Below are 19,257 nucleotides of genomic sequence, written 5' to 3' on the forward strand. Positions count from 1 at the left end.
CTATTTTAGATTTGTGTCAAGGTCTTGCACCACATACATCCAATACAATCTCCAAAGTTCATTTCATGGTCTTAAACCTGCCTTGCCGATTCGTCATGCACAAGCATTGGTTGGGTCGACGACTGTGGAAATTTACATCTTAGCAGAGCTTACAAGATGAAGGTATGCGTTGTCTCCTCTTGAGAACAGTATACTTCCCTACAGTTTTAGATTATTGAAGCTGGTATTTCTTGAATGCAGTTGTTAGCTAGCCATTATCAAATCCTTCTGCTTGTAATTGCAGTCACTCTCATATCTGAACTCTGATCATATTTGTTACACTCCACATGAAAATACATCATATCTTTTTTTATGTTGGTAATCTTATAAAGGCTGTAACTGCAATTTCATCTCTAGGGCTGTTAAAGTGGATTACTGAAACACACTCTCATAATCCATAACCCAGAAAAAAAAAACTTGAACTTTTGGCAGGGAACGATATTTAGCCGATGAAGCCTTGGATGATGGCTTGGTTTCCTGACCTCACTCACTCAAAGAGTCGTTCTGTTATTACCAGGTAGAGTTTGATTCAATTTCTAGTTACATTTGAAATGAGACATTTTCTCCTAGAATACAGTCATATAGAGAATAGAAATACATTCCTTAACACGTGTGAAAATGACAATATACCATATTCTTTAATATATTCTTTAATATATTTCATATAGTAGTAGTAAAATAAAATGAAATAGGTGCTTCCATTAATATAGTTAAAAATAAAACAAAAAAAGAAAAAATGATTTGAACACATTATCTCCAGCTTAAAAGGTTGGATTGAACATGCATGGTGGTGGAAAACAGAATCGTCAGCACATGAATTAGAGACAAAAACCTAAAGTACGGAATGGTGATTTTTTTTTTTTTTTTTAGCTTTTAAAAATTTCCAGAGAAAGATGATAAAGATAAGAAATCGCAATCTGATCATCTTCAATAGCCTATAATGTCCCATAAACAGACGATAAACATTTCCAATTCACATCCACACTTACTATTAAATGGGGCCTATCTTTGAAATTAAATTAAAAATTAGATTCTCGTTGTTCTTAAAGATTAGTGTGTCTCCTACCTTTTCACTCTTTCTTCCCCACCTGATAATGGTATTGGACTGCTTAGCGAACTGTTGTCTGCTGTGAGATAGAGAGAGAATTGCACATGCTTGATCTGTATATGTGATGAAATGAAGTGCAAAGTTGAAACACGACCCAAAAGAGATGGTGAAAAAGTTGATAGAGAGAGATGCTAGATTAACATCATATCAAACTTCTTATAACTTTACTGATGCTCATAAATTGTCATTTTAATAATCATAATAGTTTTGGTCATACATAATTTTGTCATTTTGGAATGTCCACGAAAAATAATTTTATTTCAAAAATAGAAATTTTCTTTCATATTTTATCCACCTTTTCTCTTATTTTTTTTCTTTTTTTTTTCTCCACTAGTCTCTCATACTTTATCCGCTTTTTCTTCCTTTCTCTCTTACTATACCAATTTATCATTAAAACACGGGTCGTTCACAAATGCGACTATTTTTCACAGAGGGAGATAGTAGTACCTACAAAGATAGCTTATCAAATTTTCCGACGACCCAAATTTGAAAATTTCCATTGTTTGTTTTTGTTTTGTTTTTTTTTTTTTTAACTGTGAGAAAGTAAAGCACTGCCATTATGAGGAAATGAACACTTAGGCATGTGAGTGGTTCCAACAACACTTGCTGAGAAATGCTCCAGCAAGATTTTGATCAAATTTTAATTGCAAATAACTCGTTAACCAGACAACTACTTTTGCACATGTTGCAGCTTTTCAATTCAACAAGGTGCCTTTTGCCAAAATTTATTGTGCTCAATCATGTAGGGATATGAACTCTAGCTAGCAGCCTTTTGGGAATGAGAAGTAATTAATCGCTAGTTTATACACATGCACACTGCAAAAGAAAAAACCTATTAAGAACGTTTTTTGTTAATGTAATTAAAGATGTTAATTTGTGTTTTTAAATATACCACTAGCACTTAAAAAAATATTCTTATTGTTGATGTCCCAACTAAAATTAGAGGACACAAATAGAAGTGTCCTAAAACAACAAAAATATTAAGTTAATTTGTTTTTAATCTAGAATCATTTTCTTTTGCGTCCTAAATTATTACTCCCTCTGTCCGTAAAATGTTGTCTAGTTTTTCCATTTTGGTCCGTCCGTGAAAAGTTGTCCACTTATTTTTTTTTCTATTTTTGGTAAATGGAACCCTACTTTCCACTAACTCTTTACGCTCACATTCTATTATAAGTATATAAATGTGGGACCATCATTCCACTAACCTTTTCAACTCACTTTTCTTCACATTTCTTAAAATCCGTGCCGAGTCAAACTTGGACAATATTTCATAGACAAAGGAAGTATTATTTTAAAAAAAAATTGAACGCAAATAAGTGCATCTCAATTTGTTTCTAGCAGTGAAATAGTTTTCATTTTAAAACATTAAAATATAAAAATTTAGTAAAATAATTTTGAAATTGTAAAACATAGTTGGTGGAAGAAATCTAAAATGAGACGTTTACATTTGAGGATTAGCTTAGATAAGAATTTTTGTTCACTTTGTAGGATTAAAGTTGAGATATATCAAGGCCTTCAATTATCATTTAAGCTAATTAACTTCATTTGATTTATACTATATCATTAAAAAAAGTAGGATGGGAGAAATCCTTATTAGTATAACAAAAATAAAGCTTTGAATCATCTATTGAAAAGTAAACACATAGAGTATTTTGTAGTTTGTACACAACAAAGATTCATGCACCAAACTTGGACATGTTGTTAGATAGGGAGGCCCCCCATTCCCAATTCAACATGACTTTCGAAATAGGTCATACCATTATTGATGTTTCTTTTTTAGTCCATGGTAACTTTTTTCTACACATAAATATATTTCTCTTTTCCGCTTAACTAAACATCTCCCTCTTCATCACATAATCCATTGAGAAAGAGTGAGATATTTACACATGGATTCCCTATCTACAATCAAAACAAATGAGAAATCATTTGAATCCATGCCCAATGCTACAGAAACCGCCATTGAAGATGTTGAAATCAGCATTTTTGATGCTGAGAAGTATTTCAACGAAGAACTGAACGACCTCAAAAGAGCAGTCGAGAAGAAGCAGCCTGAATCTCATGATCCACTTTCTTCTCCGGCGGAGAAATCCGTACGCGCGGCCACGTCATCGGAAGCCAGCTGGAACAGCCAAACCGCGCTCACCGCCGCGGCGCGCCACCGCGCGAGCAAAACGTGGTTCGCCGCTAAGAAGTGGTTTCTGAGGAGAAGGAGATGCTGCTGCGATGGCGAATCGATTCGAGTGAAGGAGGTGATCGGCTCCGATTCCGATCACATTAGGCCGATTGTGGTGATGGATTCAGTCAAAAGCAGCTGCAACAGAAACTCCAAAACGGTGCATGCAGCAGATCACAGCTACGAGCTGCAAAACGACGTCGTTGAGATCCATCGAATTAGGGCTGCGGAGGCGGCGCCAGGTCAGCAGCGGATACTGGCGACGGGGAGGCCATTCATCAACGCCACCGTCGGTTTCACTTTCCCCATCCTCAGCTCCGTCGCTGCCGCTAAGGACGACGACGTCGGAAGCGATGCGAGCTCGGATTTATTCGAGATTGAAGCGTTTTCTACTCAAACGGCGTCGTCTTGTCCGATCCAATCCTTGTGTGATTCGGTTGATGGAAATTCAAACGGCGATAGAAAATCAGCGGCGGCGAACGGACTCCACCGCAGCCGGCTGAGCGTTTCGGCTAGCGAGTGTCGTCCCACCGGTGGGGAATCGGAGGAGGCGGAGGGCGGTGAAGGAAGGAGGAAGAGTGACAGTGGGGAGGGAACGCCTTTGATTCCGTTGGGTGCGTGTGAGAGGCCGGGGCCGGGGAGCTCTCGATCGCCGCCGTTGGTGGCGGCGGGTGGATGATGATGCGGCGGGCATGAGTGGAAGAGGAGTATTTGAATGATTTGTAAGTTGTAACTTAAGTGGGAATTTAGAGTGGTTTAATATAATCAATGAAATTACAATAATTTAAAGGTGTTTTGAACAACGTATCTATCGCTGTGAACTAAAGATCAAATCGAAAATTTTGTTTTGGTTTGATTGATTTATTTAATTTTGTTAGTTTTTCTATTTACACTTATATGATTATTCAAATGTTCTATTTATAAATTTCTAAATCAGGCTTATACAATTTGATTTGATGGTTTAAGATAAACGCTGTTTTTAAGTAACGCCGAAATCAATTGAGTAATGGAATTCTCACCTAGAGCTGTCAGATGGCCCGGATCAGACCGGCCCAGGCCCGGCCTACCAGTGAAACGAAACGGGCCTAGGCTGGGCTCATCAGTTGAGATGGGCTCCAATTGGGCCATTTTGTAAACCCAGGCCCGGCCTAGGCCTAGGACCGGCCCAGAATCGAACCCATCAGAGGCCCACCTTCTATAATTAGTGTTTTTTTAATAAAATTAGGTGATTAATCACTAATAATAATATATTTCTCTATTTATGCATGTCATCTTGTGCACGAGACATATTAATTTTGTCTATATCATTTCAATATTTTGGATGTCTCCGAATGGACTCGAACAGTAATAGTTTAATATCAACATAAGTTTCCAAATAAATCATTAATAAAACATTCAATCTTGATTACATCTATTTTTTTTTATAATTTTTTTATCAAAGACGTAAAAAAGATGATTATGAAGTTCCACGTTAAAATAATAAGTGTTCAAACCTTAATATATGAAAAAATACAACATCAATTACTTTAGTTATACGCTTACTTTTAAATAGAATAAACAACATGAGAAAAACATTATTGACACAAAGTCAATAAATGAACTTAACAACATTATTAGATTTAGATTTAGTGAATGTGATATAAATATACAAGTTATATGTTTTATTTTTGCATATAACACATTTAGGATATCTTTAAAATACCAAAAAATTCAAACAAAGCCCAACCCAGCCCGAGCCCACGTGACAAGTGGACCTAAGCCGGGCCGGGCCGGGCTTAGCAAAATTAGAAAAACCCCAGCCCGGCCCGCCTCAGATATGGGCCTGGGCCAGGCTGGGTATCAATATAAGCGGGCCCAGGCCGAGCTGGCCCGGCCCGGCCTTGACATCTCTATAATCTCACCCCTATAATATGGGAAGGCCTTCCAAATTTTATTCACTAATCTCTAGTTCTTATGAAGACAGAACAATGTAGCCAAACTAACGATTTGAAGGAGAGTAATTTATACTCCCTCCATTTTTTAAAAATAGCAACTCTTTTCATTTTAGTTCGTTCTTTTAAATTAGTAACTTTCAAATTTTCTATTTTAGGAAATCTTTACATCCCTATACATCAATTTATTTACTACTTATACCACTACAATTAACAACTTTATGATCCACTAATATTAATTCCATTATTTTTTTCTCTCCCTCTACTATTTTACCAATTTTTATCTCTCTCTCTTACTTTGCCAATTTTATTTCCCCTCTCTCTTACTTTGCCAATTTTACTTTCCCTCTCTCTTACTTTACCAAATTATGCATTAAAACTCGTGACGTTTCAAACTTCCCTATTTTTAAAAAACGGAGGGAGTAACATAATTATGGATATTCATCGAGTTTTCCTTCTTGGTATCTGGTCAACTTTATTCGGATTGGAATTTTATGAGGTTAATAATTTTCAACACTAATCTAATCAAACACCTAAATCTACATTATTGCTATGAAAGAACAACGAATTTGTGTATGTGAGTTGACCAAATGGTGCAAAGATTAATGTCTAAGAGGTTCGAGTCCTCTTTTTCGTGGCTTTTAGAATTTAAATTTGACCTTTAAATTTAAATTCATTTGCCAATTAAAACAAAAGACTCGTTGAAAGAAAATTAAAAGTTAAAAACCAAACAATGTTGGAGACACTTTTTTTTCAATGGGTTCGCTACATTAAAATTGGGCCACAGCCCACAGGCCAGGAAGCGCATATATGCTGCACTGTGCCCAAAGCAATTGGTTTTACTAATAATTTTTTTAAAGATATCTGGTTTCGAAGGCTGGCCTCCACGGCCCACGGCCCAACATTTACAGTAGCTTTCAATTTAGAGTCGATTCACAGATACACATGCTAAATTTATCGAGGCCACTAAAATATCTATGTTAGTAAGATTTGCACGATTTTTATGCTATCAATAAAAGATGTAATGATAATAATGAAAATCATATATAGAAAAACACACATAGTTTTCTAGATATTTTCAAGCTAGTCAAAATTTCTAATTAGGACTGATCCATTAAACTATTTTAAAGGTCTTGATTGAAATAATAGTTGACATCTTTAACCTTGATCGACAATTGTAAATATGTCACGACATGAACCTAAATTATACTATATTCCAATATAATTTACCAATAAAACATCTTTGAGATCTGCAACTTCCTAGACCTTTCATAAATATGAATTACACTTACATAGACAGTGCTATATTTTAATTTACAGAACACATAATAATAATAATGATAATAACAAACATACACCAAGGTGTGTTCAGTTTCCAAGATAAAATAATACCAAGATATAATTTAGGATTGAGTTGTGAGATTATTTTAGCATATGTGGTTAGCTATGACTAATTATCCCATGGTTATCCATCTAGGATTGAATTTTGGGATTAAATTTCATGAACCAAACACACAACAATTAAATTTAATCCCGGATACAATTTTGCAAACCGAACGTACCCAAAAATATAAAATCAGACGGAATAGTAGTATAGTACTACAAAAATAAAAGGATCCAAACTTATGATTAGGCGGCCGCACGTAGCAACAAATTATACGAATTTTACATAGTCACATAAAATTTAAATATAACAATAAAATAACACAATTTCATTTACTCTAAAGCCAATGAAACCTATGAAATGACATCTCAACAACAAACACACTCCCTTGATTCTTTGAACAAATCTAAAACGCACATAAATATTCCCAAAAATATGGATAGCACAAAACAAAAAGGTCGAACAAAACTCAAATTTTATGCATAGAAAAAGATAGATTATGAGTGCATGTGCTAATAGCTTACCTTTCCGCACCTCTCATTATAGAGATTCCTATCACTCAATCAATAATTAATTTTAATTGAAATTAATTATGTGCTTCTATACTAAAGCCGAAAACATAGGGTAACATATTAATTACACTTGTAATTAACACTATCTTATCTTAATTAACACATGCCCAAATAGTGGAACTTGCATCATTGTAGTAGCCCTAGCCTTTTGATTAGGTATATTTAATTTATATTCGATCATTGTAGATAGATTTTGGTATAAAATGATCCACTTATTTCGAACCAAATATTCGAAGGTAGAGACATTTCTACGTAATTTATATATTTATAGATTATGCTGACAAAACTTATGTTTCCTTAATCAAAGTCGAAAAAATTTAAATATTTTGCCAGCTTTATAGATTGGTTACAGTATCGGTGCTGAGAACCATGTTGGGAATCTTTCCATTGAATTCCGGACTTCATATAAAATCATTTTAAGTATTATAAATATTTCATTTATTTATTATTTCTGACTTTGCAGAGACAGAGACAAAATTATATTGCACGTACGCAACCATATTGATCGTACAGCTTTTAATTGCACTCGACCACACTTCATCGAATTAATTATGGCAATTGGTGTAAAATAGACCAAATGAAAAGTTAAAAACAAAACTAGTCGATAATTTGATTACTAAAAATGTAATCAATTTTTTGGGCCACAGAGCGGTTTTCCAACCCTCAAATCTACAAATTATGGTCGGACATGCCCCGTACTCTATACGCGACGCGCCACAAATTGCATCGTCGATCAGGGACGGAGCCAGAAAATTATACTAGGCGGGAAAAAAAATATTAACATACAAATAAATAAATATAAAAATAATATAAATATATTAAAATAATATAGTATATTATTTTAAAGGAGGGTAAGCCTACGTGTATGTAAGGAGAGGGACAAGTAAAATATATTTTTATCTAAATGAGAGGGGGCAATTTAGTTAAATATGTGTATATTTAAGTTTTATAATATATATATCTATATGGCTATAGAAAAATGAGGTGGGGCATTTACCCCTTCTCACTATACTATAGATCCGTCCATGTCGTCGATACTTCCTCTCGCTTGATGTCATCAACAATCCGATCTTGAGCAACTTATCGAAAATGACGGACACAAAGAAGGGAGGCAAAGGCTTTAGCTCTTCTCAACCTTATATTTTTTTCCTTTCATAGTATAGTATATTTTTTTAATTTACTCAAGTTTTAATAAAATTATCATGGAAAAGTCCCTCTCAATATTACTGGTAGTATCATTTATGTGTCCGCTCCTGCTTTTCTATCGTTGCCTTGATGACAACACTCTGACCCTATCACCATTGGTCTCCTCAAAATCAGTGGCTTCAGCCTCTCCGCACTCTCCAAGCACAAAATCGATGGCCTTGTCTGAGCCGAAGGTCGTTTTCTGTAAACTCCATGACGACTAGAAGTTCAATGCCAGGTCTTCCGATGTTTCGTTCTAATTAGTTGGAAGCCTCGCATTCGAAAAAAATTGTTTAGTGTTGATGGGTTTTGGTCTTTTGGATGACCTAACTAGGATGGAATATCAAGCATATAATAAGTCGGACGAAGTTAGAGAATTTTAGAAAATGAAGTACATAATGGCAATATAATATTAATAAATTTTGTACAATATTCTTTAAATTGTGAGCAGTAAATTAGTAGTAATAGACAAATAGAGAAATATAATGCAAGCTATCTGCATGTTGATTAAATATTTAGCTAATCATTATTGATCTAGAAAGTAGTATTCCGGCAAGTAATTTAATACATTTAGCTACTGCATAGATTCGCTTAAATTTCAATTTTCAAGATTATATAATAAACTTCAAAATACTAGAGTTATATCTTACTCCTAATCTTTTAATTTGATGATACACTGCAGCATCCCAAGTGGATACCAAATAGAAGCCTCTGAGGCATAGTACACAACAGAATGCATCTCTTTAAGATTATAACTTTCCCATATTTAAAAACAATGAGATTGTGATGCGATCACAATATGAAAATAGACAATTAATCAGTATCCAGTTTGGATTCATTGTCAATTAAATATCGGATCTTTGATTGTATACTCATAAACCTTGTGCACTAAACTTTCGCTGGCTCTATATAGGCTTTAGCTAGGGAATTAAACACCTAATTTACTAACACAAGGAATAGAGAATATTATCCATATATAGATCAAAAAGGGGGTTTGCCTCCTACTTATTTCAAGCACAAGAAATAGACACACATCCGAATCATTCAACTCGATCATAATTAGTATATACAGTATAGAGAAATTAATACACACACAATTAGAGAGAGAGAGAGAGAGAGAGAGCTGATTGCTTATAAATATTTATTTTTTTAATTAAAGGAAGGAGAACAATATAGTAATGAAAAATAGAAAATTACAATATGAAGGTATAATTCTAATGTCGCTTTATAATATATGATATGGAATCTCCCAATTCAAACTCAAGGAATCCTTGGAACCTGAAAATAATTCCAAAACAGCAAATACATTTAAACAAGAAACTGAAGTGAAACAAAATTGAATTAACAACAAAAAGTATAGTAGGAGTATGTGTGAATTAAATCACATACAGTATATATCAATGATACTACTATACATGCACACACTGTAAACTTGTTGTATATGACGAGTTGAAGTAGAAAATGTGGGATAAGCAATGAGGTGTTTTGAGTCAAATGAAATTGGGATGAAGTTGTAACTGTAAAAAGAAAAGCATTTTTTTGAGGCTTAAAAAGCTGTAACCGATGAAAATCAGAATAGAAACGAGTGCACATGGAGTATATAAAATGAGGGCTGACGTTTTGAGGTTTCCATAAATTAGGGCCGAATAGAAGAATCCGATGGGCTTACCAGAAAGTAGCTTTGACCGTGCTCCAAACCCTGCACCACGTATCCGTACTCGTTCATCTCCACTGCTAATCCCGACGAATCAAACATCACCACATCCGCCCCAAACATCGATTTTATATCCACCGGCCCTCTCCCCACCTCCGTCGCCACGCCATTGATCAACACCGTCATCATTTCTGCACAATTATGCATGCCTCTAATTTTAGGGTTTCCAAATTCACAAATTGATTTTTGAAAACACGCATACTTGATTAAATCATCTATATAAAATGAAATTGTGCTTTACGAGATTGGATTTGGGGATTGGGAGCTTCAGCTGGGCAGAAAATGGGGTTTTGCTCAAACTCCTGCGGGAGGCCCGGGTAGCCCGACAACCCGAAACCGCAGCCCGAATTATCAGCGTCGATTGTGAAAGACGAAGACGAGGCGGAATTGAACATACTGTAGGAGATGGAATTAGGTGTTAAGGCAGCAGGTGCAAAGGTGTGATCGTAGTGAATTTGGGGCGGAGGCGGGGGTGGTTGTTCGGCGGCCTGGACCTGGCGCTGGCGGCGGCGGGAGCGGGAGCGGCGGTTCTGGAACCAGTAGAAGACGTTGGCGTCGGCGACGGATCCGAACTTCTCTAGAAGCTTCCGGATTCGGATGGTCTCGTCTTTGGGGGGATTCACCATGCCGCTGTTGAAGATGGTTTCCAGGATTAGGATTTGCTCCGGCTTCGGCGCCCACCGCGACCGCACCGGCTGCTCACCCTCGCCGTTGTGCTGCTGCCGGGAGCCGGTGGCGCGCTCTGGATCTTCCATCTCTAACCTTTTTTTTTTTAATTGAGGTTTTTGGAGAAAATGGAGAGGGAATTTAACTTCACTAGTGTCGACATCAATGGTGTGTAGTGAATTTAAAGGGGAGGAGGAAGGGGTGTTTGTAGCCGAAATGTCTCTTTTGCCATTGCCTTCGTCTTGAAGTTGCTTATTATAATTCCCTTCTCATTTTTCTTCTTAGTAAAAATTTGCACCGGGTGTGACCAACCAATTATAACTGAAGAAAGAGAGATAAAATAGATAGAAAATAATTCTATAATTATAATTGGTTCGAGGCACCATCTGATATTATGTCCTAATTAATATTAGATTTTATTCGACAAAAAGTCTAGATATTAAATTAATTTACAATCTACAACTCAGGTGTATTTAGGTTATTTAGTATCAATGAGGTCTTATTAAATGTCTAATTTCACTTTTATTATATTTAGTAAGTGGACTTTTCATTGTACTAACTTATTATTACTCACAAATTTCACTTATGACTTATGAGACATCTATATTGGTCGGTGGGAGTATATGTTCTTGCCCTAAAACAATTTAATTCGCCTTTTTGTTCGCACCTTATAGATTAGGAGATTCTAATATGGAAATAGTTCAAATCAACACATTTTTAATCTCAGAGTTAATTGGGGAATTATTTTTAGTCATTTGATCTTTAAGATATACGCTTAATGCATCTCCTTCGCTGTATATGCAGTTGCATTATACATTCGCTGATAACAATATTTTTTAAACAATCCCAATGAAATATAATCTTTAAACTTTATAATTATTTAGTTAAATCTGCTTTGTCCCGATAACTCACTATTTTAGACTATTTAATTAGGCAAATGAAAATTTGGAATTTCCTGCAATACGTGGCCACGTTTAAATTTTGAAATCATAGTTTCGTGTGATTTTCACCTGAAAAGGTTGAGATTGGTACATAGTGACTCCCTATTTTCACCATGAAATTAATGTGGCCGAAAATAGCGAGTTCGCCCGCACAAATAAAATTTGACATTTCACGTAAACGTAAAATTAAAAAAGGTTTCAAACAATAACTCTAAAAACTAAAATCGTCAGCCCGATTAAAATAAAATAAAATAAAATAACGTCTTCAATTCTAATCTCAAGAACTCAAATACTATATTAATGTCCACACGAATCAATCAAGTGAACTACTAATGTCTTAATTGAGTTGAATGTATATAAATTGATAACAAATTTTAATAATTAACATAATGTGTGTGTATCAGACTATCAGCTTGTGTGCTATTTGTGTGAACGGGCCGGATTTCAATATCTACCTTATATTTATAATATTGTCGGAAAAACACACCTCAATTTTGAAGCCTTCTTTTGAAACATTTGCAGGTTAATAATAGCCGCAAACATTGAAGTTTCATCAATCTAGTAAAACGATGCATTTTTTTTTAATAATCATCGGAACATTCATGAGATCTCTATAGACTTTATTTTAATTATTAGGCATTAATTCCTTGCCTCCCAATGTCTAGGGAGATAAATTCCTTGAATAACAAAGCAATGTTAGGAATTGTGGTTAATTGATTTACTATAGTAGTAGGATAATACATATACATGTGAAATTGATCGAATAAAACTGAAATTTAGTGTGTCAACAAGATGATGGATGGCAATGGAAACTGTTCACTTTTTTTTTTTTACTACTTTTTATCATCTTATACTTTCGTCGGAAATTTTAAACTAATTAAGTACTGTCCTCTAAATTATTAATACCTGTATAGTAATATTATAAATTTGTTTTTTATTCTCTACTTATATATAAATTGCTACTATTAATTTTCTACCCAACCGTGTACTGAATATATTAATTAAAGCGATATCCAATCTAATGCAAGACAAACACGCACATACAAAATAATTTAATAAGGCAGTCCTATACGAGATCTAAGCTAAGTTGTCACATCTATTTCTGCATGACAATAAAAATGCAATACCATCAATAATTTACATACTACCTAATTTAAGATTAAAGCCAAACATAAAGTAGTTTTTTTTTTTTTTTTTTTTTTTTTTTGTTTTTTTTTTTCCTTTTTGAGGTGCATGCACGTTGTTATTGCCATTAATCATTAAAGAATCCCTCCACTTCTTCATAGGTTTTTCTTTGTCTCCTTAATGCGTTGATTGAAAGTGCTACAAATTCAAAAAAGAGTAAAACACACACACAAACACACACACACACACATCTAATTTAAACCTCCTATCCTATCCTATCATTTAGGTGCATATAATGCAGTATATTTTTAACAATTATAGAATATACAATAATTTGATTTCTAGTACTAAATAAAAGTATGATGATGGCTGCCGGTGCTTGTAGTACATACTTGTGGGCAGTTGAATACTCATATTTTCCGACAAAACTTTTTATCTTTCTATTGCTATCCATTATATAATTATATTTATATAGTAGTACTATATTAATTTACGCACGAATATGATTTTGCATCCAATTGTCACAACATATGAAGCAATGCTAGCTAATAGTATGGAGTATTAAATGTATATATTATACTATAAAATTTAAAACTTGATCGATTTATAACTCGATCGGCTTTGATTTGCATATAAAATTGTAAATTCGGTGATCTCAATAACAACTTAGGACGAGTAGATTTCAGCTAAGTACTCAAAAAAGGATATACGCAATTAGTACTTTACAGAAATTTATTACTCCAAGTTACAACTCACACACATTATCTAAACATATCGAAGTTGTGTTTTGAGCCACCTAAGGTTCGCGTATATGGAAGGGTGTGAGTTGTAACTGTAACTCTAACTCGAGATGGTTGAAAATTGAAATTAAAAGAACGGAGGTTATGTACATATGTGAAAGAATTAAGGTGATGTCAAACAAAAAGGACATAAAAGTTCTAGGGTTTGGGCCATGTGAAGAAGGAATCAAGAATGCATGATAAATAAATAAATAAAAAGAAAGAAAAATCTAGAATATCTGCCCAAATATAATTCTTCTGGTGTTAAGCAGAGACATGAGTCCTAGTTTTCTCACATATTTGTAAATATTTAAACAGAGAGATTAGAGCAGAAAGCAAAGGACAAATTAAATATACAAATGTGAAACCGACTATGGCTTGTTCGTTCTTACGTGGGATGCAGATTTTTCTATCCTAGTTTGCTGTTTTCAAGCTTCAAGAATATATAATAAAATACATAGTGAGATAAATTAATTATTGGGATTAAAATATGATCTTTGCGTGTATGTTTTGTTTGAGCTAGCTTATCAATATACTTTTGCAGGTAGCACTAATTAAAGAATTGGGTAATTTATGATTGATAATTTGGTTTGGAATCAACCAAGATCTGATGCTATATATAACATGGATTACTTTTCCCAGAAAAAATACTACTTTTTCCAAATATAGTATATGCATCTACGTAATTATAGGGTGTGTGTTTGAGGGAATACTAGGTCGATGAAGGAACCTCCGCCATATCTAACTTGGGATTTTCAGACATTTCACATGATTGTACAACAAAAGTTTAATTTTGGAGTAATTAAAAGCTGGAAATACTACTTTTTTTCAATTTAATGGCGATTTTTTGCGCCTCAATTTTGACTATTCATTAAAAAATTTCAACACATGTAAATTAAGTGACCTGTGTCTCGAATTTTGTTTAATTTTATTCATATATAAATAATATTGTCCCAATTAACGAACTATATAACGAAGACATACTTATGTTGTGTGCACATTTCCAATCGTATAGTATATATATGTGTATATAGAATATTCTTATGATGATGCAATTGGCTAGAAAAACATAGATAAATTAATTAATTAATTAAAAGCCATATTACATGCTGGTTTCCCTTGTCTTAGTGACTTTTGTAAAGAAAAAGTTAAATTTATTGCCCAAGCTTAACTTTGCTCATTGCCTCATCTGATCCCATATTGTTTTTTATTTATATTAGTTTTTGCGTAGTTAGATTTACTAAAGTCCTAGTTAATTAAGTTAAGTGCTTGCACTGATCGATTTGGGCCCACCCTTCGGCGGCTTGCTTGCACAACTCTGTCTTGTTGTATAATATACATCTTATTACGATAGTAAGGAAATCTCACCCACAACACAATTATGATATTTCTTTTTTATACGATCGGAAAATTTTGCAATGGCATAGCATAACTAATGATATATAATAATGAGTATAACTTATTTATACTGAAATACTAACAAGTAAACATTTTAAGAAGAGTAAATTATAAACCCATAATTATATCAATGGTGCATGTTGAGGTTTTATTAATTTAATTATTACTATATTATGATATACGCTAATGAAACAAAATTATGTACTGGCAGTGGCAGCAGGCCTGTGAATTGTATTTTTTTTTTGCTGGTGCTTTGAGCTTACTTTTGATTTAAAATATTATAATTATAAGGAAAAAAATATGAAATGAAGAATACTTTAATTATAGCGTCTCATTTTGTTGACAAACGGTTATTCCAAATTAAGCCAGTCAAATTGGATCCAACACATTGCTCTCAATCCACGTGACCCTTCACGCAATTCAATTTAGTTACTCAATATTATATATTTCATGTTTCATATATATAGTATTATCCATTATATAGGACTTTGAAAACAAACATATTAGTATATTTTGATTTATTTGCATAAAAATATAGAAAACAATGTGGCTGGCAATGTCATTTTTGGAGCTGGTTGAAAAACATCAACTGTCGTAAATAAAATAATATAGGAAATAATTGTATTCCAATAATTTGCATTAACGTTTATGTTAATGCCTAATTAATTATGTTTTTTTCCAACTAATAAACGATTACTTATGAGATTAGAACAAGGCACACGTTGTGCGGGGACATGAGGGGTATCTAATGTGTCCTAAAAGCTCAACCCCAAATGTTCGGCTGTTGTCCATTCCTTAATTAATATTCAAATTTAGGGTTGGTAGATTTAACTCTTGTTAACTTCACTTCGACACGTGTACTCTAGCAAGATATGGAAAGAGCAAGAGTACTGCCCTAATTATAAAATACGTAGTATAACATTTCCAATTTTAAAATGTACTGTATACAATAGATCGTCTCGGTCAATTTGTGCCTCGATATTTGATAAAAAGATTAACTACTAAAATATGCATGCCAACTAATAATATGAAAGTCATGTAAATTACTGAATTTACTTATTCCGTTGCTATTTATGGGGCTCCTTGTTGACAACAATTATGCAATAATTATATAAAAACAAAATTGCTTATGCATATCAAAAGGTAGACGGGCTCAATGTAAAGAAGCCCATAACTCGGATAAACTCAGCAGGTTAACAGTCTAGACCAGTAATGGGCTGAAACAAGGCCCAAGTTAATTAATAAAAATTTGTTAATTTTCAATCACGGTTTTGTTAATTTGGAATAGTTCACTAGGTAGTGCGACATCTTAACTCATAAGCTTTTAATTTTTCTAATTTTTTAGAATCAAAACTTAACTAATCTTCTGCAGTTAAATTTAGCTTATAGTAATTTGATATCAACAGGTAAGAATAATAATATTGAATTCGTCGTACTTTACCAATTGCCTATTACTTATGGTGTTTTAAAATTAAAGCTTCACAATTATCACAAAGTTGAAAATTCAGTTGAAATTTAGGCAGCAAATATGACTAAGCAAAAGCCGTAAACCAGATAAAATGACAGTATCTAATGATGGAGTAGTATACAATTTGATTAATTAATTACTCTCTCCATCCGCGAATAGGAGTCCCGTTTTTCCATTTTAGTCCGTTCGCGAATAAGAGTCCCGGTTCACTATTTCGATAAACGGTAATAGGATCCCACCTTCCACTAACTCATTCCACGCACATTTCATTTAAAACTAATATATATATATATATATATATATATATATATATATATATATATATAGTCCCATTATCCACAAACCCACTCTTAAAGACGAAACACCGAACCATATCAAATTAGGGTTTTTAGATCTAGTTTTTTATGGATGAGATTCACAAATTTATAAATTATTTTTTCTCCTTCATCACCAGTCTATTTCTATTCATCCGAAGGTACGTAAATAAGTCATACTAACACGTTACGAATATTTAACTTCATTCCAGAATATATTTGTAACGACCCGTCCATCTAGGGTATAATATGTAACATCCCGACTTTTTACCCTAAGGCTTAGAACATCGATCTATATATATATATATAAGTTTCGCGTCTAAAATTTTCTTATTATTACTTCTTGTTATGATTAATCGTTGTGAAGTATATTTTGAGTAGTGAACAAAAATAGTAATAGTCAAAATAGATGTTTGCTCTAATAAAAGTCCGTACACGAGTTCAACGTTAAGTAAATATTAATTAAAAATAAAGTACTCTCCATGCCCTCCGGATCTTGCGCAATAGCCACGTCTTGAACCCCGATACCTACACGAACGGATAAGAAGCACGTTAAATCAAGACGAGACAATCGACGAAATCAAATCACATCAAACACGCAAACCAAACGGCGGCTCACGTTTTCCAATTGACGGCTCACGCCTTTTTAAGTGACGAGACATAATATTCTTGCCATTTTTGGCATGACAAATGATTGAAGAGACAACTTGCCTCATTTGGCAAAAAGTCCCTACCCATTGGACATTTCACCTCCACATGAGAATCAAGCTTTAAACCATTTAAACTCATGCATCTTTCTTCCTTATAAATACCCCACCATATCATCCTCTACCTTTTGGCTCCTCCACAAATCTTTCCCTAAGCAAATTCTATCAAAATATCAATGCACATAAGTGTTTGAAGAAGAGGGGTCAAATTCCTACACACTACCATTCTTCTTCTTCTCCTTTTCTCAAGGTAAATTCTCCTAACAATTATTCTTCTTACTACATTGTCAATTTCATATTACGATTAGTAAAGCATGAATTTTTGAAGCCTCCCATGTCAAATACCACTTCTTACACCCTCTTTAACATTCTAGAACTTAAAACCACAACTAGAGCTTGATCATTGAGGAATAAAGTGCTTAACACTCAAACCATATTATTATGCCTCTTCCCTAATTGATTTCTTATCAAATATGCATATGACTTTCTAGAATGGATTTTTGCCTTAACCATAGAAAGCTTAGACAAAGAAAACAATTAAGCAATGCCTAAACTACTAGAAATCTTCATCGTACAATAATGACGATCTTGGAAAAGCTTACCTCGTGAGCGAAGGGACTGCCAGACCGGCGGCGGCAGACCGGCGGCGGCAGCGGCAGTTTTCCGGCGATTCGTGACGAAATTAACCTCTTTCGACCCCATTTTTCACGATCTATCCAAATCTTCACATTTCAAGACTTAATTGTTAGTCCTAGGCCTTCAAGTTGAGAAAATAAAGAAGAAGAGAAAGAAGGGGAAGTGGGGGAAGACCCTACCTCTCGGTCAACGGCGGTGAAACCGCCGTGTAACCACCGGCGACGGCAGCAGCGGCCCGGCAGCGGCAGCAGAGGCGGTGGTTCGTCGTGGCGGAGAGAGAGGCCGAGAGAGAGAGAGGGGCCGAGAAAGAGAGAGAGGGGAGAGGAGAGAGATGACCGGCGGCCGGCGTCGCTCGCCGGCGACGCCAAGACCGCCGGCGAAGGGAGTGGCGAGAGAGTGAGAAGTTGGGAGAGGGGAGAAATGTTTTTTTTTTTGAAATGGAGGAGAACATGGGAGGCTAATTTCTTTTAGTGAAATTAGGGCAACACTCTTGGCCCCCCCCCCTTTGGGCCAAGTAATTTATTTATTTAGTAAGATGGTCTCTTATTATTTCTTTTGGGCCGAGAATTTAAAGGAAATGAGAATTTTGGGCTTTGAAGCATAAGAAATGAAATGAACCTTACCTCTTAGTTTTGGATTAATATATCTTAAAAGTTTTGAAGCTTTTAAATAATTAATCTTATGATAAATTAATGTCTTGCCCTCCTTAATTAATTAGTTAATTAAATTTCTTGAAGATAAGAATGTATGGATTTAATGAACCCTCTCCCAAATAATTATTTAATTACTTTAAGGTGTCTTATAAAATAGAGATCCACTTTTCTTGAGTGGAATGAAGTGATCTTGATCGCACCACGAGCATATGACGCATACTCCATGTAGGAGCATTTCATGTCATGCACCTTATGAATGTTCATAAAACTAATTTAAATCATTATACTCTTTCAAGAAGGGCGTGTTCGCGGAGTTTGATTACCCAAGGTCGAGCTTTTGTAGAGTTTTACTTGGAAGCTTTGAGGTGGGCTTTATATCCAACACATTAAGTGTGGATAAAATTATTAAATATATGAAATGATTTTTGTTTGATAAAATCGCACTTACTTTTTTTAAAATGTTA

The 19,257-nt window shown here is 34.3% G+C and overlaps 2 protein-coding genes and 1 non-coding gene across 3 annotated transcripts; 1 reads left to right on the forward strand and 2 right to left on the reverse strand.

The window, feature by feature from the left end:
• The first annotated feature begins 2,742 nt into the window (after nucleotides 1-2,742).
• On the forward strand, nucleotides 2,743-4,207 carry LOC125191091 (uncharacterized). The gene has a single exon (XM_048088550.2). The coding sequence runs from the start codon at nucleotides 3,034-3,036 to the stop codon at nucleotides 3,997-3,999; it is 966 nt and encodes a 321-aa protein (XP_047944507.2). The 5' UTR covers nucleotides 2,743-3,033; the 3' UTR covers nucleotides 4,000-4,207.
• A 349-nt stretch (nucleotides 4,208-4,556) lies between these two features.
• LOC125191493 (U6 spliceosomal RNA) lies at nucleotides 4,557-4,657 on the reverse strand. Its single transcript, XR_007171168.2, has one exon. It is a non-coding gene; the product is annotated as a U6 spliceosomal RNA (small nuclear RNA).
• A 4,871-nt stretch (nucleotides 4,658-9,528) lies between these two features.
• On the reverse strand, nucleotides 9,529-10,930 carry LOC125190789 (WUSCHEL-related homeobox 11-like). Its single transcript, XM_048088191.2, has 3 exons — nucleotides 10,348-10,930; nucleotides 10,062-10,237; nucleotides 9,529-9,670 (listed from the first exon to the last, which is right to left on the reverse strand). The coding sequence occupies exons 1-3, from the start codon at nucleotides 10,859-10,861 to the stop codon at nucleotides 9,653-9,655; spliced, it is 708 nt and encodes a 235-aa protein (XP_047944148.1). The 5' UTR covers nucleotides 10,862-10,930; the 3' UTR covers nucleotides 9,529-9,652.
• Nucleotides 10,931-19,257: the final 8,327 nt, after the last annotated feature.

Source organism: Salvia hispanica, chromosome 5 (genome assembly GCF_029641045.1).
Source record: "Salvia hispanica isolate PSC_SH4W2 chromosome 5, Shi_PSC_v1, whole genome shotgun sequence".
Classification (NCBI taxonomy): domain Eukaryota; kingdom Viridiplantae; phylum Streptophyta; class Magnoliopsida; order Lamiales; family Lamiaceae; genus Salvia; species Salvia hispanica.

What these genes read in the sequence shown, in the direction of transcription:
- LOC125191091 (XM_048088550.2), top strand. Translation starts at nt 3,034, where the DNA reads ATGGATTCCCTATCTACAATCAAAACAAATGAGAAATCATTTGAATCC.
- LOC125190789 (XM_048088191.2), bottom strand. Translation starts at nt 10,861, where the DNA reads ATGGAAGATCCAGAGCGCGCCACCGGCTCCCGGCAGCAGCACAACGGC. An exon ending in CAATCCCCAAATCCAATCTC is followed by an intron (nt 10,238 to 10,347) that starts GTAAAGCACAAT and finishes ATAATTGTGCAG; the next exon opens with AAATGATGACGGTGTTGATC.